We start from the raw sequence: 25,746 nt of genomic DNA on the forward strand, positions 1-25,746 counted from the left end.
TGCAAAAACACAAAATAATAAGTGTTTTGCACACTTCTGTCATTGGGCTATATTTGGGCTACATCTGGGTGATTTTGGGCTACATTTGGGCTCTTTTGTCTCCGGTGGCCATCTTGGGAGATTTATTTGTTATGAAGTTTCCTAATTTCCTCATGTACTGCAGTCTCCTCAGTAGGAAATGCTTTCAGTTTTTTACTTTGATTCCATCAAGAAGGCATTCAGATGTGTCACACATTTGCCATAAATTCTGAATGTTAGCACTCTAGTTGCTCATTAGATCACTGTAGTAAAACTACTGCACCATGGAAGTCTGCTCCTGGTATTAAAAGTGCATGTTTCAGTCTGCATGTCAGAATTTTTTAATGAAATAGAAGAGGATTTGAGAAGTCACTCAAAATGTGCCCTCATTTTCTTTCTTCAGCATTAATCATAATTTCTATGGCAAAATGAACCCCCTCATTGTGTTCCTTTTTAAATTAAATGTTTTAAGTGTTACCAGTTTATTCCAATCAAGATGGCTTCAGGTGTGCCATACTTTTGTCATAATGAAGCCAGTAAGCGCTCTAGTTGTTTTTAAGAACATTCTGGGACATTCTGTCATTGGGCTATACTTGGGCTACATCTGGGTGATATTTGGGCTACATTTGGGCTCTTTTGTCTCTGGTGGCCATCTTGGGAGACTTATTTGTTATGAAGTTTCCTAATTTCCTCATTTACTGCAGTCTCCTCAGTAGGAAATACTTTCAGTTTTTTACTTTGATTCCATCAAGAAGGCATTCAGATGTGTCACACATTTGCCATAAATTCAGAATGTTAGCACTCTTTTTGCTCATTAGATCACTGTAGTAAAGCTACTGCTCACCAGGGAAAACTGCTGCTGGTATTGAAAGTGCATGTTTCAGTCTGCATGTCAGAATTTTTTAATGAAATAGAAGAGGATTTGAGAAGTCACTCAAAATGTGCCCTAATTTTTCTTTCTGCAGCACTAATCATACTTTTTATTGAAAAATGAACCCCCTCATTTTGTTCCTTTTTAAATTAAATGTTTTAAGAGTTACCACTTTAATCCAAGCAAGATGGCTTCAGGTGTGCCATACGTTTATCATAAGTAGGACTGTTAGCGCTCTAGTAGTTCTTTGGAACACTCTGGGAAGCTGCAGTAGAACACAAAGGAATCAACTGACAGTCTCTGCCCTTGTTGGATGTACATGTTTTACTGAGAATGTCAGACTTCATTCTCACATGACTGAGAAAGATAATGTGAATTTACAGAAAATAAGCTCTCAGTTTAGCCTATAGATCACCTTCCAAACCTCTGTGGTAAAAGCATGAGAAAATATTTTTCTCTCAATCATGATATCCCAGCAGAAGGCTTTTTCACATGGTGAAATCACCTTAGAACATACCACAATTCCTAAAATGAGTATGGTACCATCAACAAATGATTTATAATGTAACTAAAGTCTTAAAACCTTCTATTAACTGCAATGCTTTTTAATGAGGTGCTATCATGTATATTGGTCCCAAGATGGCTGCCAACACTTCTTGGATGAAGTGCTGACAGCCAATCAGATCTCAGGATGAGATGTGTGGTTAGGCTCCGCCCACATATATATATGCTTTTAAATGCTATTTTCTCAGGATCTACTGAACAGATTTACACCAAACCTACAAAAGGCACTTCCTTGACCTGAGGACTACCTCTCTGCCAAATTTCAAGTAATTCTGTTCAGCCGTTCGGGCTGTAGCTGTGTCTAAAGGTCCTATGGAAAAATGCATGGGAAAAACGTGTTTTGGGACCCCCCTTTTATCTCAGCCCCCGCTTGACGAATCCCCCCGAGACTTTCAGGGTAGGAGCGGAGCGTAGCGCCCCACCTATTTTGAAAAATTCGCGAGGATTCGTCAACCGGCGCCAAAGTTATTCAAAATAGAATGTTGCGGATTTCCTATGGAAATGTGGTCCTAACTATAACTACCTACTGGCGACCGCCAGTAGGTAATATATATATATATATATATATATATATATATATATATATATATATATATATATATATATATATATATATATATATATATATATATATATATATATATATATATATATATATATATATATATATATATATAGCTGCAGATCCACACACTAGCATAGTAGATCACCATCTGGTGTTGGGCTCTGATGCTTGCACGTTGTTGTCTTGGAAGAAGTCTTTGTAGTCACAAGATAGGTGACTCCTCCCTTGGACGATAGTGCGCATGGGCATCAACTCCATCGTTAGATTGTTTTTCGCCATGATGGGAAATGGAGTTAGTAGAAGAAAAAGAGATGTCCATGAGTGTATATCTAAGTAAGATAGAACTGGAACAGATACAGGTCCCGGGGAGGTGGGTGGGCGTGCGTGTGGGTCTGCAGCTCTACATGCCAAGAACATATGCATACTGGTAAGTAGCATATTCCGTTCGAGGCATATGAGCTGCAGATCAAACACTAGCATAGACTATACAGCAGTATCTCCCCTAGCGGTGGTCACCTGTATCGATTGCAGTCGCTTGAAATACAGTTTTAAGGTCAGCTTGGCCCACAGAAGCTTGTTTTGCTTGTACGTCAACACAATTGTGTTTAGTGAAGGTGTGTGTTGTAGACCATGTGGCTGCCTTACAAATGTCTTCTAAGGGAATGTTCCCTAAGAATGCCATGGAAGTCCCTAGTTTGCATGTGGAATGTGCTCTAGGGGGAACTGTTAATGTGCGTTTAGCTTTTTGGTAGCATATTTGGATACATTTAACTATCCACCTAGCAATCCCAGATTTAGAGATGGGGTTACCCTTCTGTGGTGGAGAGAAAGCTACGAACAATTGTTTTGTGGAAAGATTTAGTTCTGTCAATGTAATAAAGAAGGGCTCTTTTAACATCTAAGGTGTGAAGAGCTCTCTCCGCTCAGAGTCTGGGTTTGGAAAGAACACTGCTAATTCCACTGACTGGTTAAGATGAAAAGGAGATATGACTTTTGGAAGGAATTTTAGATTTGTCCTAAGAACCACTTTGTTACGATGTAGTTGTAAGAATGGTTCTTGTATGGTTAAAGCCTGGATTTCACTTACTCTAAGAGATGTGATTGCAATAAGGAAAGCTACTTTCCATGTGAGGAACTGTAGTTCGCATTTATGTAGAGGTTCAAATGGGGGTCCCATAAGCCTAGTAAGAACAATGTTTAGATTCCACACCGGAGAGGGTGGTAATCTGGGAGGAATAAGTCTTTTAAGTCCTTCCATGAAGGCTTTGATTGCAGAGACTCTAAAAAGTGACAAGTGTTGTCGATTTTGTAAGTAAGCTGCGAGTGCTGCTAGATGCAGACGTATGGATGAGTATGCTAAATTACATCTTTGTAAATGTAGTAAGTAGCAAATGATGTTCTGGATGGAGGCATCCAGTGGGTGTACATTATTGTTAGTGCAGTAAATGGCAAATCTTTTCCATTTTGCAGCATAGCAAGCTCGAGTTGTAAGTCTTCTGGCTTCTTTGATAATGTTCATGCAGTCGGGTGGAAGGTTAAGGTAAACGAACTCTAGGACTTCAGGAGCCAGATCGCCAGGTTCAGTTGACCTGGATCTGGATGTGTGATCTCTCCATGGTTCTGGGTTATTAAGGATGGGGAGAGATGCAGTTTTTGGTGTGGAACTAGTGAGAGTTCCAGTAGTGTTGTGAACCACGGTTGGCGTGCTCATGTGGGAGCTACTATATCGCATTGCCTTTTGACTCCGGGTGCGGAAACCTGGCGGCGAAGGTCGGGCATTTTGCGTTTTTGTTTGTGGCAAACAGATCTATATCTGGTTGTTCCAATTTTTGGCAAAAAGGGTAGTAGAACTTGGGGATGTAGTTTCCACTCGTGAATCTGTTGTGTCTGTCGACTGAACAGATCGGCAATCTAATTGTGAACTCCTGGAAGATGTTCTGCAAGTAGGTATATTTTCTGAGGAATGGCCCATCTCCAAATGTTCTGTGCGAGCTGGGACAGCTGCAGAGAATGTGTGCCTCCTTGTTTTTGTATGTAATACATGGCTGTCATGTTGTCCGTCCGGATGAGGACAGCTTTTTTCTGTACATGTAGTTGGAAGGATTTCAGTGCTAGGAATACTGCTAGTAGTTCTAGGTGATTGATATGGAGCACTTTCTGTTGAGTAGTCCATTTGCCCTGAGTTGTGTGTCCGAGGAGATGGGCTCCCCATCCTGTCAGTGATGTGTCTGTTGTCAGCACTATCAGTGGAAGAGGCCCTTTGGACAAGTTTGTTATGTTCCACCACTGTAGAGAGCGATGTGTGCGGCTGTCCACCAACACCAGATCTGTAAGTTGTCCTTGAGCCTGGTTCCACTGACGCGCTAGACATTCCTGTAAGGGACACATTTGAAGTCTTACATAAGGCACAATGAAGATGCAAGATGCCATCATGCCTAGGAGTTGCATGAACACTCTGGTTGGAAGAGAGTGTTGGTTTTGAAATTTTGTGATAAGAGTTTGTATACTGGCTATCCTGGCTGGACTGGGATATGCTAGTGCTGTGGAGGTGTTTAATGTAGCTCCAAGATATTGGTGAGGGCTGGAGATGCGACTTGGGGTAGTTGATCATGAACCCCAAGTTGTGTAACAGTTGGATGGTTTGGCGAGTGTGTAGAACACATTGGTCGAATGATTCTGCTTTTATTAGCCAGTCGTCTAGATATGGGAAGACATGAATTTGTTGTCTTCTGAGATGTGCTGCTACTACTGCAAGACATTTTGTGAATACTCTGGGTGCGGTGGTCACTCCAAATGGAAGGACTGAACTGGTAGTGTTGTCCGTCCACCACAAACCTTAGGTACTTCCTGTGAGCAGGATGTATGGGAATGTGGAAGTAGGCGTCTTTGAGATCTAGTGTGGCAAGGAAATCACCTTGTTGCAGCAGTGGGAGCACTTGTTGAAGAGTGATCATATGGAAATGATCTGAGTGTATATACAGATTTAGGGGTCTGAGGTCGAGTATTGGTCTCAGAGACCCGTCCTTTTTGGGTATTAGGAAGTACAGTGAGTAGACCCCTTTTCCTTGATGTTCTAAGGGAACTGGCTCTATTGCGTGCTTTTGAAGCAGTGAGAGAACCTCTTGTTTGAGGAGCGCAAGATGGTCTGCGGACATTTGGCGCTGTTTGGGTGGTATGTGTGGTGGGGGGTAGCTGTAAGTTCCAGGCAGTAGCCATACTGGATAATTTGTCTTACCCACCTGTCCGTTGTGATGGAATTCCAGACATGTAGGAACTGTGTTAGTCTGCCCCCGACTGGAGTGGAATGGTCTGGGGGGAGCAGAGGAAAGTCACTGTTTTGTGGCGGGGGAGGTGCGAGTGTTATTACCTCGACCTCTTCCTTTGTTGTTGTTCCCTCTGTATCCGCCTCTAAAATATCCTCTATTGGGGGATGTTTGTGTAGTGGCTTTAAATGTAGATGAGGTGTCTGCGCCCATGTTTTTGGAGGCTCCTCTATAGAAGGAGCGCCAAAAGGAGCCACGCATTTATGGAGACTGTAACGCTCCCATGGACTTAGCAGTCTCGGTGTCCTTTTTCATTTTTTCAAGGGCAGTGTCCACAGCCGGGCCAAAAAGCTGTTCTTGGTTGAATGGCTGACTGAGTATGGTAGTCTGGACCTCCTGCTTAAAGCCTGAAATGTGTAGCCAGGTATGTCGTCTAAGGAGTACACTGGTGTTGATTGATCTAGAGGCAGTGTCTGCTGCGTCAAGTGCACATTTAATTGACGCATTTGAAATTAGCTTGCCCTCTTGGATAAGATCATTTGCCTGGGTTTTATACTGGTCAGACAGATGCTGCAATAGATTTTCTAGCTGGTCATAATGTGCCCAGTCATATCGTGCCAGCAGTGCTTGGGTGTGGGCAATCCGCCAATGATTGGCTGCTTGTGCCGCTACCCTTTTGCCAGAAGCTTCTAGCAATTTGGATTCTTTATCCGGGGGGGTGGAGCATCCCCGGAGGTCTGGGAGTTGGCGCGCTTTCTAGCATTGGAAACGACTAGAGAATCTAGAGGCAACTGTCCTTTGATGTAAGTAGGATCTTCAGGGGCAGGCCTATATTTCTTTTCTATTCTAGTGTTAAGAACCCTGGCACAGACGGGATCTTTAAATACCTCAGGGGCATGCTTAATGACTCCTTTGATCATTGGTAATGTTTGCACTGACTTTTGGGATTGTTCAAATGTATGTAAGAGGAAGTCTTCCTCTGGTGCGTCAGAGTGCATTGTTACACCATGTTAAAGTGCAGCCCTATTTAATAATTGTCCAAACCCAAGGTGATCATCTGGGGGAGATGGTTTTGAGGGATATGGCTGTGGGTCTGGGAGGTCTGTTGGGATAGGGAATGCCCAATCATCTAATGGTGAGGTATCTGGATCCATGAACGGGTCATTGGGATTACCCCCTCCTCCCCCCAGGTCATCATCATCATTATTATCTGGCGGTGGTGTATGTGGTGGAGAAGTTACAGGGAAGGGTGGTGTAGGCAGAGGAGGTGGGTTAGAAGGCAGTGTAGGAGAAGAAGGGAGCATAGGCGATGTGGCGGAGTCCTTCTGTACAGGAACTGGAGCAGATGGTGTGTCCAGTTTCCGTTTTTTACATGGCACAGCCGTGACTTTTATTGTTTTTGGGTTTATATAAATCTTTTTCTGCCTTGGATCGATAGTATCTGGGTGAAAAAGTTCCTGTTCCTCGGGAACGGCTTTCTTTGCAGATTTTTTCGGTTCCGCGCGAAGCTGTGGTTGATCCTTATGGGTTTTGGCCTTAGGAGGTGTATCAGAGTCCTTAGGCTTCTGTTTCGGTGCCGAGGATGTTGGTTTTGGAGCCGAAGCCGGATCTTTAGGCTTGGGAACATTCAAAGCCGGCTTATCCAGGGGCTTCGGCGTTTTCGGGGCCGATTTGGAGGTGGAAGGCGTCGGAGTCGATTTCAGAGCAGAGTGTCCTTTTGGCTTCGGTGCCGAAGGTGCCGGCAGGACAATTACATGCGGTTTGCTCGGTCCCGAGCTACCCGAAGGCTTGTCCTTTTTCTTCGGAGCCGAGCCCGGAGGCGGGGCTTCTGAAGGATGTTTTCGGTCTCGACTGGGGCCAACAGGCGAAGTCTTGACCCCTGCCTTTGGGTTTGGAGGGGTTGGGGTAGGGGCAGTAGTACTCACTCGTTGCCCAGGAGTGATGAGGTCGTCTGAGTCTTCTGCCCCTGAGACGATGTCGAGAGCCTCGGAATCTTCCTCCGGGACATCGGGGCCTTCCTCAAAGATGTCCTTCGGTTCCGGAGCTGGTCTCTGTGCCATGATGTGTCGTCGAGCTCTTCGATCTCGAATAGTCTTCTTCGATCGAAAGGATGCGCAGGCTGGACAGCTGGACTCGTCGTGTTCAAGTGATAAGCACAGTTTGCAGACCTTGTGGTGGTCACTGTGCGGGAATTCTGCTCCACACTGGGGGCATTTTTTAAATGGCGTCCTTTCCATGAGCCGTAGGCCTTACGGCTTGGATAGGCCCAGCGGCCCGCGTCGACGTCTGGAATCGAGCCGATGAAGTCGGGTCGAAGATGAAAGTCAATCTGATGATTTTTCTGGAAAATTTGCGCTTTGAAAAAGTTTGAAATTGAGATTTCGAACCGGAGCGGCAAAGTTGCATCCGAACCCAATGGCGGAAAAAACAATCTAACGATGGAGTTCATGCCCATGCGCACTATTGTCCAAGGGAGGAGTCACCTATTTCGTGACTACAAAGACTTCTTCCAAGACAACAACAAGGTGCAAGCATCAGAGCCCAACACCAGATGGCGATCTACTATGCTAGTGTGTGATCTTCAGCTCATATGCCTCGAACATACATATATATATTATCTACTGGCGGTCGCCAGTAGATAGTTATAGTTAGGACCGTGTTTCCATAGGAAATCTGAAAATTCTATTTTGAATAACTTTGGCGCCGGTTGACGAATCCTCGCGAAATTTTCAAAACTAATGGGGCGCTCCGCTCAGCTCCTACCCTGAAAGTCTCGGGGTGATTTGTGAAGCGGGGGCCGAGAAAAAAGGGGGGTCCCAAAACGCGTTTTCCCCATGCATTTTCCCATAGGACCTTTAGTCGAAGGTACAGCCCGAACGGCTGAACAGAATTACTTGAAATTTGGCAGAGAGGTAGTCCTCAGGTCAGGGAAGTGCCTTTTGCATATATGGAGTCAATCTGTTCAGTAGTTCCTGAGAAAATTGCATTTAAAAGCACATACATATCTATAGCCGCGCACCGTGCGCGCACCCTAACGTGCGCGAGCGTAATTCTGATTGGTGGTTACATGTCAGTCAACGTTCGAATCGGTCGAAATCAGGAAGTGTCGGCCGCCATTTTGTTTGTTGTGGGTGCGAGAGTGAAAAATAGAGGTGGCGAACGTGAGAAGGGGGCAGGGTAGAGAGTTCCTGACCCCCTAGCCTTTGTCAGGGGGTCCCTGAAGGACCCCGAAGGGTGAAAAAACATTTATTTATTTTTTTAAATCACGGGGTGCGCGCACCGTGAAAAACCATAAAAACAAAAAAATTTGCATTTAAAAAAAACATACAAATTCACTTAAAAACCATAGGTTTCACGCACTTTATAGTTAGGAATTAGCATTTAAAAAACCTTGCAAATTCACTTAAAAAACCATAGGTTTCACACATGTTATAGTTAGGTGGACATTTCACTCGTAAAAAACCAATGAAATTCCCCCTTTATAGTTAGGTCAGATAACTATAACTCGCGCGACCGCCACTCTATCACAAGGATGATGTCATCAGTGACGTCATGCGTGATGCCACTGACCATGTCATGAGTGATGAAATATGTGACGTCATGAGCACTGGATTGCGGGCGCGCGAGTTATAGTTATCTGACCTAACTATAACGGGGGAATTTCATTGTTTTTTTACGAGTGAAATGTCCACCTAACTATAACATGTGTGAAACCTATGGTTTTTTAAGTGAATATATATATATATATATATATATATATATATATATATATATATATATATATATATATACACATACATACATATATATTTATTAATTGCAGAGTGATGGTAGCTAGAGTTAGGGTTCGCAGAGATGAGAATTCCTCTTCGCCTTTTTGAAACTTTGCAGACCTATAGCTTTTCCTACATTGGCAGATGATACAAAGTTTTGTGCTTACTCGTCAAGAGGGTGCAAACAAAAAAATGGGGGTCGCAAACGTGTTTCTCTCTATGCATTGTCCATAGACTTTTGTATTGGACGCATGGCAAAAATAGACAGTCAAATTTGTATAAAATTTGGCAGGATTGTAGAATATGGTGTGCAGATCTCTTTTGGTACTACAGGTAAGAAGGGTATGTATTTTTTAAGTTATAAGGCATTTAACTTGGGGATATCTCGGACAGCTGCATTTCCGTCAAAGTATAGCGGTACATGCCAATAAGGCACTTTGTGATTGGCTAATGACTGTCTTTACAAAAGTTAAAGGCAGCCATGCTGTTTTGCATACACTTTGGCTGTGTTCCGGGTTCGAGCCTTAGATATATGTATTAGGTTTTACATTTTTTGGTTTTGTGGTATTACCACCATTTATAATTTTTACGTATATATTCCTGTAATTACCAGGTACTTTGTAGTTAGTAGCGGAGTGCTCAGTAAACAGTTTTAAAAATATACAGAAAGATATAAACACATTTCACTACCTGTTACCACTTTAATAAAGTGGGGATAGGTAGAAAAACAACAATAAAACCTACTACTTACCTATATCTAGGACACTAAACAAAAATGAAATCTGCATGTGCTCAAAATTACAAGGCTACTTTTTACGTTTTGTAAAGGCAGCCATTAGCCAATCAAATACTGCCTTGTCTTTGCCATGCACCATGGTATACCACAAATTTATTGCAGCATACCATGGCACAATATATAGCTAAGTATTTTGACACTTATAACTTTAACACCAATTAAACTATACCTACTACCAAAAATTACCATTAACACACAATCTATATTAATGCCACATTACATCCACCTTCACATTACGATAACTTTATTTATTCTTTCTATACAAACCAAACTTAAACTACACTAAAATTGAAATTTGAAATGTATACTTATACCTTTAATTTATAATTTATGAACAACCTTCAAATTGTTACAACTCGCGCACCTCCATGCACACTGTAGTAAACTCGGTATCCAAACTACATTAACTATAACTTGCTTCTCTACCATGCACTGTGGTCTCACAAATTATTTGATTTTCAATGTCATAAGTGTTGTTGTAAATGCTATAATTTTAGATGGTATAAGTGATGTAACATGAGTGTAAGCAGTGCAAGGAGAAGGTGCGAGTAATGGTTAATTTAGTGTGGCTTCCGCATTCACTACAGTGTGTATGGCGGTGCATGATTTGTAATAATTAGAAGGTGGTGCATAAGTTATAAATTAAAGGTATAAGTATACATTTAGGATTTCACATTTTTTTGTGGTTCAACTTTGGTTTGTATAGAAAGAATATATAAAGTTATAGTATTGTGAAGGTAGTGCATACATTATAGGTTTAAGAAATAACTACAACTTTAGAATTTCTAATGCTTGTGTAGTTTAATTTTGGTATGTATAGAAAGAATAAATAAAGATTGCCTAACTTCTTTCATTACAGACACACACACACACACACGACAGACAGAGACCGACAGAGACACACAGGAAAAGGTTTAGAACAAAAAGGTACACCAAAAATTTGTATTAAAATCTAATAAAAAAATGTTTTAAAACATAATTACAAAGAAAAGTAGAAATAAACTGTAAAATAATTTAAATATGAATAACAAATAGACATAGCAGAAAGGGTATTTATCTTGAAAAAGTTTGTGTGTGTTTATATATGTACATACACACAGTGACAGTCACCACTGCGTTGTTGTACAGGTGCACTTTGTATTAAAAAAGCCATTTTTTGATTTGTCTAGATCATCTGAAGCCATGCATGTATTTGCACCAGAAACGACAACCACTTGGCATAGTCAGCAGAAGTCCAGTGTGACAATTTTTTGTGAAGTTAAATATTGGGAGGAAAAAAAAGGTTAAGGAGGGTAGGGTTAAAAAAAGTTCAATTTCTCATTCTTTAACACATACAGCAAAAAAAGAATGCATTTTCATCAAATGGGATGGGCTGATGAACCGGGTTTATTATTTACAATCAAATGTAATGGGTTGATGAAGGGTGTTTATTTTTTCCTCAGAGATGTGTACCAAGCTTTCTCGCTGATTATCTCTGTTCGCCCACTCCTCACAGCGGACTCCTGCATCTGCCGAAGGTTTTCCTATGTACCATCTGGCCATTCCAGCCTGACAGCTGCCTTTGCAGTAACACACTGCCTGCACAGTGGGTCTTCAAAACAACTTCCCTGTGCTTCTGATGCTTAAAAAAAGTTAACTAGAAGAACTGAAAGCGGCCACAAAATGTTCCAATATGCAGTGGAATACTGTCCTTAGTCAGAGGTCAACTATCGTAACACCACTACAATACTATTACAACTGGTGTTTAACATGTGCTATTAGAGAAACCCAAGCATTATTTGATTGGGGAAGCATCATATGCACAGAAGCTTTGCATCCTAGAAATACCTGCAGTGCACCTTTGGGGAGCCAGCCTTTTGATTTTCCAATACTGTGCACATGCCCTACCTTTAAATATCAAGCTGCACAATGAGAGGCTAGAATATAGCCCAATATACAATTAAAAATCAAACTATGCAAGAAAAGACAGCTGCAATATGTGGTGCTGTTTATCATCCAGTACCAATTATGTTGCAGCAAAAGTTCTAGAACTCAAGGGCGGTGTGTTGGTAAGGCAAATAACTTACTTACGAATCCACAGAGAAACATATGTAAGGTAGGTAGCTTTCAATGCGATGTTATTTCCTAAAGTAATACAAAAAAAGTATTGCCTGTCCAACACAAGATGCATGGGTGTTCTGTAGCTAGTCATTTCATGTTCACTATAAGCAGGAGTTTAGTTATAATTTTCCAATACAGTTTTTTACTTCAATTAGTGTTTAAATTCTACGTCAAGACCTTTCTGCTTGAACCTAAAGAAACAGAGGTTACAATCTGGATCCAATGAAAAGCTTTTGGCCAAGACCATGGTTGCCAAATGATAGTCCTGTAAGAGTGAAGGTATGCCAAATTTATACAATATCCACATGAGATTGATTTATATACACCTAAACATCAATCATTTACAAACAACAGTTAATATTCTGAAAATCTGGTATGGCTCTTGCCCTCAATGACCTACACTAGGCACACCTTGCCATGGCTAACATCTGTGGAATAAACTGAAAAGCCACTAAGCTCAGGAGGGAAACAAATTATCAGACAGCACATCAATGATTTGGGGTAAACAGTCCTTGTACTGCCCAAATTGTTGTTCAACAATGCAAGATCTTGGTTTGCTTCTGAAAAATATGCAGTCTCTTTCATGACATACTACTTTTTAGTAAGGTCAACTTCCATGCAAGGAGAAAGCATTATAATCTGAACATTCAATTGCTTCTCTGAACAGCTATTAGATATAGCCCATCAAATTGATGCATACGATTCTAAAAGAAACATTGTTTCCGAATAGACATAGAACTTAACACATTTGAAAATGTGAAAGTTAACATTTTCTTTTCCATCGAGCTGGAAATTTTATTTCCACCTGCTTGATCAGACATTAAGGATTAAAAACTCTCATAACAAATCTACACAATCCATACAGCTGTGTTACATTGGAACGAAATCCTTACCTAATGATTTACTTTCTGTTTGGGGTGCCAACTGTCGGAATGCATGATATTTGTCTTCAAAATCTACAACAGGAAAGAAGAAAGGAACCACAAACGGAGTATTTTATTATTTATACTGAAAACAGGAATGTTAATAAAGTTACATATCAAAAGACAGCATATATATGTATGTATCTGTAGATTTTCAAAAAACTTCCCCATAACATTAAAGACATTAGCTTTCATTGATACATTTGAAAGCCAACGTTCAAATAAAACTACTGGAACAAAAAATATGACTTAGGTGCTATTTGAAGTGGCGGTCCTACCTGGGAAGTTTGCTGTGCTCTCCGAAGTCTTATCAGTTAGAATTCCTTTAAAGGCAGCATATTTGTCTGCGCAGGATGGAGGAGTTGTTCCTGAGAGCGGAATCAGTAAAGAAGGAGCACTAAAAACAAACAAAAATAAGATAAAATTCTTCAGAGGTTTAGTCCTAGTGAAACATGCCTGCCTGCCAGCACTGCAAACAGGGTGTACTTTGGCCCACTGTTGTAATAACCACCAGCTTTGGATCAATGCACCATTTTTGCACAGAACTAGCTGATGGTGAACTGAAATAGGTAGGGGCATCTGTTGTGACTTTCTTATGCCCACTTGACCTGCAAATAGCCAGTCAAATCTCTTAAAATCAAACCTATGAGAAAGCACCAAATTGTTACCACCTCTTACTGTTTATTGAAAAAGGAGTGCCAGAAAAACGTGTGAGCAAATACATAGCAGTGTGTCTATAACAATAGATTTCAATTACTGTTCATTTTCACTAACAACCCCTCTCGCCTCCTAACGAAGACAATTAGATCTGCTTATAGTTGTATTGATTTGTTTCCTAATTATTCCTTCTAAACAACTCTGCAGTGGTATGTCACATAAGGAACAAGTACAAGATCATGTGGTGAAAAACACAGGGCTGATGCAGGTCTCTTCAAAAGAAACATTGAAAAGATTGAGTAGTTAATGCTGGACAAGTAGGATTTAAAACTATGTTCAGCCAGCAGACTTAGAATCCTTTCAAGAATCATCAAGATTTCAACTTGCAACAAGGGTAAATTTCAATCTAGCCATTTAAGATTAATTGAAGATTAGTAACAAACTGAGCCTCATCAAAATGTCAGCTACATCTGAATGCATTAGAACAGTCCACCCCATTCAAAACATGCAGATGAGTTAGTAAATACAGCAGAGCATCGAAATTAATGTGTTTGGTGTGGTACCAAAATATCATAGTCAGTATATCTTCTGACATAAATACAGTCTCTGAAGCAAAAGTTCTTTACCTTTAGCAACAATGTTTCTGGTGGATATTCTATCTGCAGGATTCTTACAGTTGAATATCCCAGGCAGCAGACTGAATCAGAAAACTTATGACATAGCTCTCTGGCACCGGTTGAGGACTCTGGTTGTGCTTCAACCCCAGAAGCGGATACGTGGTAAAGTCAGTGGAGCCAGGTTGTGTTCACTCCGGAGCACCTATGTCAGTTCTAATCTGTGTTTAACTGTGCCTCTCGAGGTGAAAAAAAAAAAGAATATGTCTTCAATGAATCCGGTGTAGTGCCATTAACTAAATTGTTGTCTTTTTATAAGGCCTATGGATTTCCTTCAGAAAGGGGTGGAGGGTGAGACTGGTGAGGAATCTGAAGGTAAACAGTATCTACCAGACAGATTGTGCCCGAAGGTAAGCAACTTTTACTTCTGTTCAAAATTACTACTTGCAGATTACTCACCTTAGAATAGATTCCCAAGCAATACACTTAGGAGGTTTGTCTGAAGAAACAAAAAATACAACTTTTAGTACCGAGTGAGATAAGTGGTCACCTCTGGATACAAACGGACACGTTACTTTCGATAATGTCTTTTCTGGTCGCATAATCTAACCGCAGATTTCTCACTTTGTGAATTTCCCCAGGCGCCAGACCAGATCTGGAAACATTTGTAGTAATTCTCTTGCAGCATCAACAGGTGACCACATGCGGCTCTGCATCGCATCCATCCCACTCCAGATATGACATCAGAGCCCCTATAGATTTACGCCGCCTCCACGCACTGTCAGTTTCTTTCTGATCTCTGGCTCAATATCAGAGACAGAGATATTAACATCAGAATGTTGCAGTGTGCAGACTTCCAGATTGGGATTTTATTATTGGACTGTACGAATCCAGTCGATAGAACAGGCAGGAGGTTGGATTGGTGAGGAATCTGCGGTTAGAATCTCTATGAGAAAACACGTTACCGAAGACAAGTAATTTGTTCTGAGAGACTACTAACTGCAGAGCTCCTCAGCTAGTGAATTAATTCTAAAGCATTACCTCCCCAGGTGGAGGGTCTGTAGAATGGCCTGCACCAGGAAATCCTGCAGGACAGATTGGGCAAAATGCCCGTCCTGCTGCACCTGGCTATCCAGACAGGAGTGCTCCGTGAACATGTGGAGAGACACCCATGTAGCAGCCTGTCAAATGTCCACAAGTGGCACACCCCACGCTAGTCCAGTGGTAGTAGACTTCACTCTGGTGGAATAAGCGTGCAAACCTTCCGGAAGCTGCTTTGTGGCTAACCCATAGCAGAACTTCATGCATAATGCAATCCATCGGGAGATGGTTCTCTTTTGCACTGCTGAACCGTTTTTCGTTCCCTTGAAAGTGACAAAGTTAGTCTTCCTGTCAGTAATCTTGGTCCGGTAAACAAAAGAGTGGAGTGCCCTTTTAGGGTCAAGCTGGTTGAGTTATTCTGCCTCCTTAGAGGGGCATGGCAGTTCACTGAAAGCTTTCAAGGTGATGAATGTTCCTAGGGTGGAAGGGTGGGATTACCTTGGCCAGGAAGGCTGCTTTTGTCCGGAGGACATGACTGTCCGGGAAGAGCAAAGTGTATGGTGGTACCATGGAGAACGCCTGGAGTACACTCACTCATCTGGCTTATGTTATGGCAATGAGGAATACAGTCTGGATAGTTAGCAGGAGAAAGGGACAACTGTGCATTGGTTCAAATGGTGTTCACATCAGGTAGGTAAGAACCAAATTAAGGTCCCAGAGCAACATTATGAAAGGCGCTAGCGTGAAAATGTTGACCAGACCTTTCGAAAAACGCATCACAACAGTTGACTAGAAGAGGGATGGCTGATCCGGTAAGAGTAAGAAATATAACCCATAACTGTTGCAAGAGCATAACCCTGCTGGACCAAAGACAAACACAACAGAAGAACATCCAATAATTGTGTATTCAGGGGTCGAATGTAACAGGAAGAACACCAGACGACAGAACTCTCCCTGCGTCTTGCGTAAGCCGATTTGCTATATGAATCTTGCTGCTAGGAGGATATTAACCACTTCAGGAGGAGGATCAAAACCACTCAACTGTTGTTGCTCATTTCTCCATGCATGGAGAAGCAGGAGTAGAATGACAGCAGGTCCACCCAAAGTGGCAGCATAATCTGAGTGTGCCGATTGCCTGAAGTTCTGGGGACTAGACTCCTCACCCAGTCTTCAGCCACTAAGTTGACTTGGGCCAAGTCACTCTTGATCTTTTTCAGCACTCTGAGCAGGAAAGGGAGGGGCAGAAAAGTGTACAGGACTCCTGACCTTAAATGTTGGTGGAAGGCATCTCCAAAGGAGGACTGCCATGGGAACTCCAATGTGCAGAAGCTTGGATACTGAGATTTCACTGCAGTGGTGAAAAGATCCAGCCAGTGTTCTCTCCAGTGGTGGAAGATGCCCTCTGCCACCTCCAAATATAACCACCATTAGTGATCTGCTAGGCAACGACAGCGGAGTTAGTTCACACTGGCGTTTCAGGACCATGCCTGGTGTTTGGCAACCAGAGAGCTGCTTCGAGTGTTGGGCCACTTCCAGAGACATACCGCCTTCTGTTAAAGGACCCACTGTAGGAAAGTGGGTTTTGTTGCAATAACCACTCCCCCGCACACTTTTCTGGTGGACTTTAACTTGATGTGTCTGTGCCAATCAGGGTCCCAGGGCCTGTGTTCATTCCCAAAACTGTACTTTCTACCCCCAATAGGCACTTCTCTGGCCACATGTAAGTCCCTTGTACAAGGTAGCATGGGTACCAAGGGTACTGTAACCAGGACAGACCTCTAAGAGTTGCAGCAAATATTGTGCTATCCGTAGAGGTTCTGTCCCCCCCCCCCCCCCCCCCCTTTGCAGGCTGCGTGTTTTGGTGCAGAGAAAAGTGAAGAGTCGACATGGTACACATACCTGTGTTCCATGACAGCAACCCACGTGGGGTGAGCACACCAAGGTTGTAGTCACCCTAAGGTCAGTAGTCCATCGGCTACTGACCGAGACCCATAAATTGCCCCCTAAATACAGTATTTAGGGGGCAGCCCGAACCCAGAAGGCAGATTCCCACAACCTATGAAGAAGGACGAAAGAAGACACAGCAGAAAAGAACTGACTTGGCCCCAGCCCTACCTGCCCATCTGCAGTTTCCAGAGATCCTGTGGCAAGGCAAAAGTAGCCTTGTTCTGCAGCGGCAACCTACAGAACCCCTGGGAGAACTGACTGCCTTCAACGAAGACCGCATGTCCTGTGTACAGTAGCTCTGTTCAGAAGAATCTCCAAAGAAAGATTCCTGCTGGAACAAACAAAAAAAAAAAAAAAAAAAAAAGCCTGGAACCACAACTGCACCAGTTGTTTATGGCAGAGTCAGCAGGGCACACTGGTCCTAGCAAGGTCCCCAAGCACTACAGAGTTCGAATTCACCGTGGGTTGACCCCTCCAGGATTCCCCGACGTCACCTGCAGTCTCTGCACGGAGACCCTCTCCAACCGTGAGTGGCCCGGTAAGGTGAAATCCAACTTGAAAAAGCACCCTTCATCCAGCCGCCCTGTGCCCTGGAGAAGAGGACCTGAGGTGCACCAAAGTCCCTGAGCCCTCCAATCTACCTGCCTCTCTGTTGGTTCCTCCCGGAAGACTTCCTGGACCAAGCCTGCAGCCCAAAATCCATAAACTGCAACTCCCATTGAAAACAGGGCCCTCAATGCCAAATCAGAACTCTGCACCCGGCGGCCCCAGTGACACAGTAGGTGCACCTTGCCTTTTGCGCGAACTTGGACCCCCCCTTTGCCCTGAGCCTAACCCTAGGAGCTTTGCTCCCTCAACCCTGTGTCTTGCCCATGAGCAGCCACCAACCGGAGGCTCCCTATGCCCCATTGGATTACATTGGGCCTCAGGACTCTGCACCCGGCCACCCTAGTGCAGCTGAGGGTGCTCCTTGAGTGCATCCTTGACCCTGAGGAAAACCTTGTTCTAACCCCAGAAACTGAACTTCCACGACCGATTACTCACCTTTAAAACGATAACCTCATTTTCTGCCATAGGACTCCATTGACTTTTTCTGGAGGCAAAGGTAACACCTTGAACCGAGACACCATAGATTGTCGTCATGTTGAGATGTAATGGGAATCTGTCCCTCACACATGCAGAAGGGCTGGGCTCCTTTGGTGGGGACATGTTCCTAGTACTGCACCAAAAAAAAAAAAGCTTTTGGAGCGCAAAATTGTATAAAATCTATTTATATCAGAGTTGAAGAGAACATCTGGCCCGGAATAAAACAACTGTTATCGGCTTGCTGTGGTGGGCACCATATGGTGCCTGTGACAGAACTTCCAGGAGCTGAGATATTCAGTGCACCCTACTAGCGCTGGAGGACTTTCAGAAGATTCCAGATTCAATATGGCATCTACAATATTCTAGGATGAATATTATGCAGGACAGAAGTACAGATCAGAAATAAAATTTACAGAATTATTGGCCCATTGAGATAATAACAGAAAATAAAAGAAATAACCAAAAATCTATAGCAAATAGGGCAATATTTTTGCAAATGATATGGATGACACAATGTTTGACTGATATTTTGACACATAACTAAGTATCTTCTAGAGGTCTCAGCACAGGATCCACTGGCACATGAAATTATTTTTTAGAGGTCTGGAAACAATCTACCTAAGACAGCAGTTAGAAAATAAACCACACAAGAGACTAAACAACCAGAATGGAGAGGTTCTGTCTCATTGACCAATAATGGTCTTCTATTAATAGAAAGGTACAACCATCCAATAATTTCATAGGTGGGTGAAGCTGTACACACAGACACATAGTATATTAGGTAGCATTGTGAGAGAAGATTGATAAAGAGATTACCCAAACTGGTTTGTAATTACTCCTGGAGATAGCAGAATTGCCCAAAGCCCATACAGTGCATTTTCCTCTCAGCGGGAGAGTAGATTAAGTAGAGTACTGCGTTGAAGACTAGAGGGTGCTGTGCACTTTAACAAGAAAGAGTGAAAGAAACATATGTGATCATTGCTGGCTTCCTGGGAGGAGGGCGGACGCATGTGAATATAAAGAGCTACACACTACAAACAGATGGCTACAGGGTAACATTGTCACTCGTAGCATGTGAGGCAGTAGATACATATGGTCTGCATAAACTGTAAAGCAGCTTCTCCCCAAAGCTACGGCTAGAGAGCCCATGATGCAGATGTTAGGGGAAAGTTTTCTTAGGGAAGCGTGGCCCACTAAAGTCGGCTGATGGGCTAGAATATTCACAGAGTAGTGGTTGGTAAACGTTTATCAAGTAGACTAAGTGGCAGCCTTACAGATGCCAGATATGGAGATGTTACTGTGGGAAAAACAAAGTGGTGCACATTTTGTATGTGGAGAGGGGCCTATGGGGCATGAGGACTGCACGCTTGGCCTTAGCATATCAAGTTTGGATGTACCTGGCAATTCATCTCTCAAAGCCCAATGTACAAATGGGATGGTCCTTGTAAGCTTTGGCAAAGGCTACAAAACACGGACTGATCTTGCGAAAAGACTTGTGTTAAAAATCTGCCCAATCTGCAGCGTCACATCAGATATTTTTGCTGAACCCTATTTTTGCTGGCCACAGAACTCTGTTCAAGTTACCCCTATTAACCAGTGGTAAAGCACTTGTGGTCCTCCTTTTAACATTATAAAACTGGTATGTACTGGACTGCCAGGGTTGGATGTTCCATAGGAAACCTCTGGGATACAATAATTAGTTTAACAAATGTTATGTCAACCTAGGAAACAACTACAAATTAAATTTATAGACTATTCGAAATATTTATTACAAGCCCAATTCACTCGTGAAGTTGGATTTGCAATAAATATTTTTATAAAGTATGGCTTTTTAGAAAGAAGTTACCTTTTAAAAAGATACATTTGCCGTGCTTCAAGCTAAATCTGCATTTCGATCCCCCACTTCTGCTAGCCAGTAATTAGCATTTCAATAGGCATGAATGAGGTCTGAACTTGCTCCCAGGATAGGGACAAATGACCTTGGATGTAGGGAGGTGTAGTTGCGCCCTTGACAGAAAAGCCTGTGGGCTGGGTCCAAGGACATAATTAACTTCAAAGAGGCTTGCCATGTCACAAGCAGATGCAGCTAACAACCATGTGTATAGCCTTCTTTCTCCATCCTCCACCCCCCCCCCCCCAGCCAGCCCAGCCTCCATCACAACGGATCTCTTGTTAACATCACAGTGTCACATCCTGCTGAAGTGTCAAGGCGTGCTTGACGGGTATTCTGGGTTTACATAGAACATCTGGGGTGTACTTCAAAGTAGGGAAACAGAATACCAAAACAATGTGTGTATTAACTGTCTGACTGCTGAAAGCTCAGGTTTGTTCTTCCAGACTTCTGTCTCAGAGTTTGTCGCGCATACATGGACTGTCTAAAACTGGATTTTAGTGTTAGATATGGGAAGATACTAGGATTACCATAGTATACTCCTCTTTTTTTTAAAAAATCTGTTATTATTGAGTTTTCAAATATTTTGTCAGTAGATTTTACATATACAACGTTGTAAAGATTCATAATTATTTATGCAACAGGTCAAACGACAGTAGTGAGTAACGATTGACAGGCATTTCCCATATTCTGCAATATGATAGATAGTAGTACAAAACTATTGGTCATTAGAGGCAATGTTTGCACTGTCCGTGCCTTGCACATTTGCTTGTGATTTTAGAGACCAGTGCCCATCATTACTATGACTTGTTATAGTCACTGTGACATCTTATGGAGGCGGGTGATAACGCAACAGGGACAACATAAATCATAACAGGTGTAAACAAATAAATCTTGAAAGTTCCTCCCGACCCCCCACCTTCATCACCTTCCAATGTCAATTTGTTAGAGGATCACTTTGATATTGACTTACTCAGCAACTTTACCCATGGGGGGAGGGGGCATGTGGTAAATGTCCACTGTTCTTGCCCTGCCTACCAAACCCGGGTACGTTCTGTTACTCGTGTGCGTCTTCTTGATTTGCCAGATCGGGCATATATGTGTCCCCGCTGGGAGCGCGGTGTATGTGCGTTAATTCAGTCAGTATCGCATCCCAGTGTGCTGCTATTGGGATTTTACGTATGCCTATGGTGTCCTCCGTACGGAGAACCACGCTTTCTGCCTTTGCCCAGGTAAGCATGGAGAACCTCCATGCTAGTATGTGGGGGGGGGGGGGTGCCAGCGCTTTCCATTTCGTGGTAATTAGCCGCTTGGCCACTATCATGCCTAGATCTAAAAATCTAGAAGTTACTTTGGTGCTCCGGCGCTTCTGATAAGTGTAAAATGTATGTGTGCCATTCAAACAGAATTATACGCTCTGTACACAGAGTCAGCATGCTCACTACATCCGTCCAGTACATTTGTAAGCAGGGACACCTCCAAAGCATGTGTAGCAGGTCTGCGTCTGAGGGCGCAGCACGAACAGTCAGCATCTGTGAGAGGGGAGTATTGGTTAATTTTGGCCGGTGTAAGATATGCCCTTTGCGTGACGTAATACTGGATCTGGCGAAGTTGCAAATTTCTGGGAATGCGCACCGGGCTCTCTAATACTGAAGTCTACTCCCTGTCTGTGAATGGGCAACCCATGCCCTGTTCCCATTGTAGTGGAGGCAGAGTTTTAGATGGCATACATTGTTAAGTTAGCATAAGCCTCTTAGATGTGAGAAACGCCATCTTGCCACTTTTGCTGCTTTTGCACACGACACTGCAGATAGAGGTTATTATTTGAAAAATGCTTGCTTGCCTTTTCTTCACATGAGAACTGTCAGTTGTTCACATACCTAGATGTGCACTGCGACCTTGGTCTGAACATTGTGTGCAGAAACAGTCTGGGTCAACAAACACTGTATGTTTTTGAGTTCAGGTTGATCGGCCCACGCTCTAGCCATAACACGCCCAGCTGCAAATATCTGAAAGTCGAGCGCCTTTAATATTGCAGTTTGCATGCACTAGACACATTCTGGAGAAGAACTTTTCCAGGCGCGGAGCAAAGCTGATCCTGTGATGTGATTCACCTAAGCAGATCTTAACGGCATTGGGTTCCCCATTCATACCTAGAGACCTTCTATTAGTCTAATAATACTAGCTTACTATTGAAGGGAGGGTGGTTGTATTCCACTGTCATTTGTGATATGATTTCTCCGTTCATTTTCTATGGTATTGTAACAATGCTGATGGTTTTAATTTTAAATCATTTGTCTGCTTATGTTAGCCAAAGTACTGCATCTTAGGACACGTAGTTTATAAAATAAACATTTTAAACTTTGTGTCTCTGAATACTTTTGTTGTGGATTGATATGAGAATAATAACGAACAGGTATTTCTGATTTCCACCATTCCGGAGAGTACTCTAAAGTCGCATGTTCTGGTTTGTCTAATCATTGGTAGCTTCTATATGGTATGAAGAGCGAATGAGACCCTGATGCTGGTCGGATAAGGGGTTCTGGGTACTGAGGTGAGTTTTTGGTACACCGCAATTCACCGAGATCCTGGTTTCCTGCGCATAGTTCTGTGCCCGAGCAGAATCCCTGCAACATGGCGCACATAACATTTGGTCTTTATATTTGAGACGCCTTAGTAGTGCTTATATTAGTCCACGACACCCTCACTCTTGTTTCTGGATAGCGGGAGTGACGGTTTTGACCTACCTATTAGTTCGATAGGTTCAATCAAGCTTGTTAATCAAACAGGTTTTATATTTATGAACCCTTGTGCTACTACACATTGTTTTCTTCTCTGTGCCCATATGGTGGTCGATATTGCAGTGCATAGCCGGACACCTCTGTGACGTCATTTGACGCAGTTTGGGGTACCGGATGATGGGATGGCTGTTATTTTTGTGGCGAGTGCCGATGCCTTATACCCCTACGAGTTGTTTTACTCTTGGGTGACTATGCCGGCAGTGAATGCGGAGGATGATATGTTTCACTCCTATACTCCCACGCGGATCCCAGTTAATTATACGCCGTATAGGACCCAGGAGATTCCTATTTCAGCCTGGCAGCATCGCATTTGGTTTAATGGCGCTCTTCCCCATACGGTTACACCGGTTCGAATGGGCCCTTTGTCAATTCCAGGGGCCACTTGGCCGGTACTGGTCGGATTTACACCTCATCCCCGTTATTTGAATGTTGCGGTGGATGAGTTGCATGTCCTCCATACAGCCGATTCCTGTATATCGGGCTTTGGTGCAATACGTCTCTCGCAACGTACAGGTGGGGGCACCGTTTGTTGCGGGTCAGCCAGCTGGCCCAGTCAAGATTGTCATTAGTCCCGTCATGGTTAATTCGGTAATGGGCAAGCGCCCCCAGAATAAGAACGATTTGCCTGATTGGCTTGCTGAGAAATTGGACCAGCTGGAGACAGTATTCCCGCACTACACTCCTGTGGAGAAACACAGGATCTCATCATTAGTTTGCAGAAAGACTTAGTCCCGGAGGTATCCGATTGTGACAACTGGGGAAAAGTTTTTGCAGCGGTTTACTCTAAGTGCTTCGGCACCCCATCTATGGCCGTAGTTCCCTCCGTTATTAAATGTGTTCAAGATCAACACGGACCGGAAGCGGCGGTCGAGTTGGGGATGCGGCTTGTCGACGTGTTCGACGTAGTTGCCACTCTCGTCCTTGGTAATAGCAAGGGGGATGTGGTACACTTTCAGGTGGCTAATGGTTTAGCCCTCGTTGAGGAACTCGATAATCCCCGTGAGTTGCCTAAAATTATTGCGGAGGCTTATAGAACTATTGGCCGCAGTAGTTTGGGGATTAAGCCTACCATTGTCATTCCTGACATACAACAGCAAACTAAGGTGGGTTCGTCTGGTAAAGACGATCGTCCAAATTTTCCTAAACAAAATTGGAAATCAAAGAAACAGGGTAAGCAGCAACAGAAACAGGAGTCTCGTCCTGCCTCCCCGATACAGGCGACTGGTGAACGCACATATGATTTGCGCGATCGCACTAGTATTAGGTCACCTGATAGATTTCAGGTTACTGAACAACGTTCTCCTCGTTCTTCACAGGAAACATTGGCCTCACAGTCCGGTGGCGGAGAACGTGGCAAGGGACGGGGTGCCCAACAAGGACGTGAGCAACCCCGTCAGCCGGACGGTAAAGGAAAGCAGGACGAGTTTGCACGTCAACGTCCCCAGTTTCAGAAGAAGAAAGTTGCTGCACTAACAGCGAGGTATGCCACAGATAGTGTGGACGCAGCTTCGGAACCTGACATGGGCACTAACGCTGCTCGACAGCGCAGCGGAGGTAACAGTAGTGCGGCAAGCACTGCGTCCATATCTGGAGGCGACAGCAACTGATACGTTCATTACTGTAGAAACTGCTGATACTAGAGTGGCTCCCCCTGACAGACTATATGACATAGTCCTCTTAATTGAAGGTGACATACAACGCACAATACAAGGGATTTTTGGGATAATCTGACCTCTTCCTATGATATTCTCTTAGCGGAGGCGGACTGGCCCCCGGCTTTCATTTCCGATGCTCCTAGAGGGGAGGAGGTAATCCTCCTGTCCTTTGGGCACACAGTGCCAAGGGAGCACGCTGACAGGTTTGCCGAAGAGTGGGCTCAGGTGCTTGCTTTGTACCGTACTCCAGTTGGGTGGGATAAATTGTCTCCGAGCCATGAGATTCCTTTACGGTCTATGCCCCAGTCACAGCCCCAATATCCCATGCGTCGCGAAGCTAGATCACACGTCGCGGAAATCCTTGACCAATTGGAATATCAAGGAGTTATTGAAACTTGTGTGTCACCAATGAATAATCCTTTATTCACTGTAACGAAGCCTGATGGGTCGTACCGCCTAGTTTTGGATTATCGGTATTTGAACTCCCTGTCGGACATGCGCGGTACAGAATACCCACAGTTCTGCTTCTCATCGATAGTCTCGTGAGAAAAAGGTTTAAAACCACACTTGACATATCCAATGGCTTTTATAGCCATAACATGTCCTCGATTAGTAGTCCGTGGACAGCGTTTACTTCTGGCGGCAAACAAAAACAGTTTAAGAGATTAGCAATGGGCTACAAAAACAGCCCTGGCGTCTTTGCCGCACGTGTTGTCTCTCTGTTGGAGAGCATTGACCCTGATGCGCACTCGTATGTTGATGATATCTATCTCAAGGACGACGAGTTATGGCCGAATCTGTTTCGCGTTGATCGCATCATTGTCATGTTTGCAGACTTCGGTTCCAAATTCAACTTTGCGAAGTCTCACATTGCAGAGTATACAGTCTTGTTTTTGGGCTACGAGCTCAACAATGAGGGTAGAGGGTTAGCTCCTCACTTTCTGGAGAAGTGCACATTCTTGCGTGCTTATGCTAACTTAACAATGTATGCCATCTAAAACTCCACCTCCACTACACTGAAAAAATTAGTCTTCGCTGGGCTTTCTCAATTTCAGTCGTACGTACATTCCCGATTATGCCCAGCGTATCAAGCTGTTATATGCCTTGGTACAACCTACTTTTTCCAAATCAAGCTGGCAGCCTGAGCATTCAGCTATCTTGCAATCTCTGCAGGCTGATCT

The 25,746-nt window shown here is 43.4% G+C and overlaps 1 protein-coding gene across 10 annotated transcripts in view; it reads right to left on the reverse strand.

Moving 5' to 3' along the window:
- Positions 1 to 25,746, reverse strand: part of SYNRG (synergin gamma) — a 501,862-nt gene that overhangs the window by 259,677 nt on the left and 216,439 nt on the right. For all 10 annotated transcript variants that reach the window (XM_085649490.1, XM_085649489.1, XM_085649487.1 and 7 more), the window contains 2 exons: positions 13,152 to 13,270; positions 12,844 to 12,906 (listed from right to left, as the gene is read on the reverse strand). In XM_085649490.1, the coding sequence (XP_085505616.1) occupies positions 12,844 to 12,906; positions 13,152 to 13,270 (182 nt within the window). The remainder of the gene's footprint in view (positions 1 to 12,843; positions 12,907 to 13,151; positions 13,271 to 25,746) is intronic.

Source organism: Triturus cristatus, chromosome 3_2 (assembly GCF_964204655.1).
Source record: "Triturus cristatus chromosome 3_2, aTriCri1.1, whole genome shotgun sequence".
Classification (NCBI taxonomy): domain Eukaryota; kingdom Metazoa; phylum Chordata; class Amphibia; order Caudata; family Salamandridae; genus Triturus; species Triturus cristatus.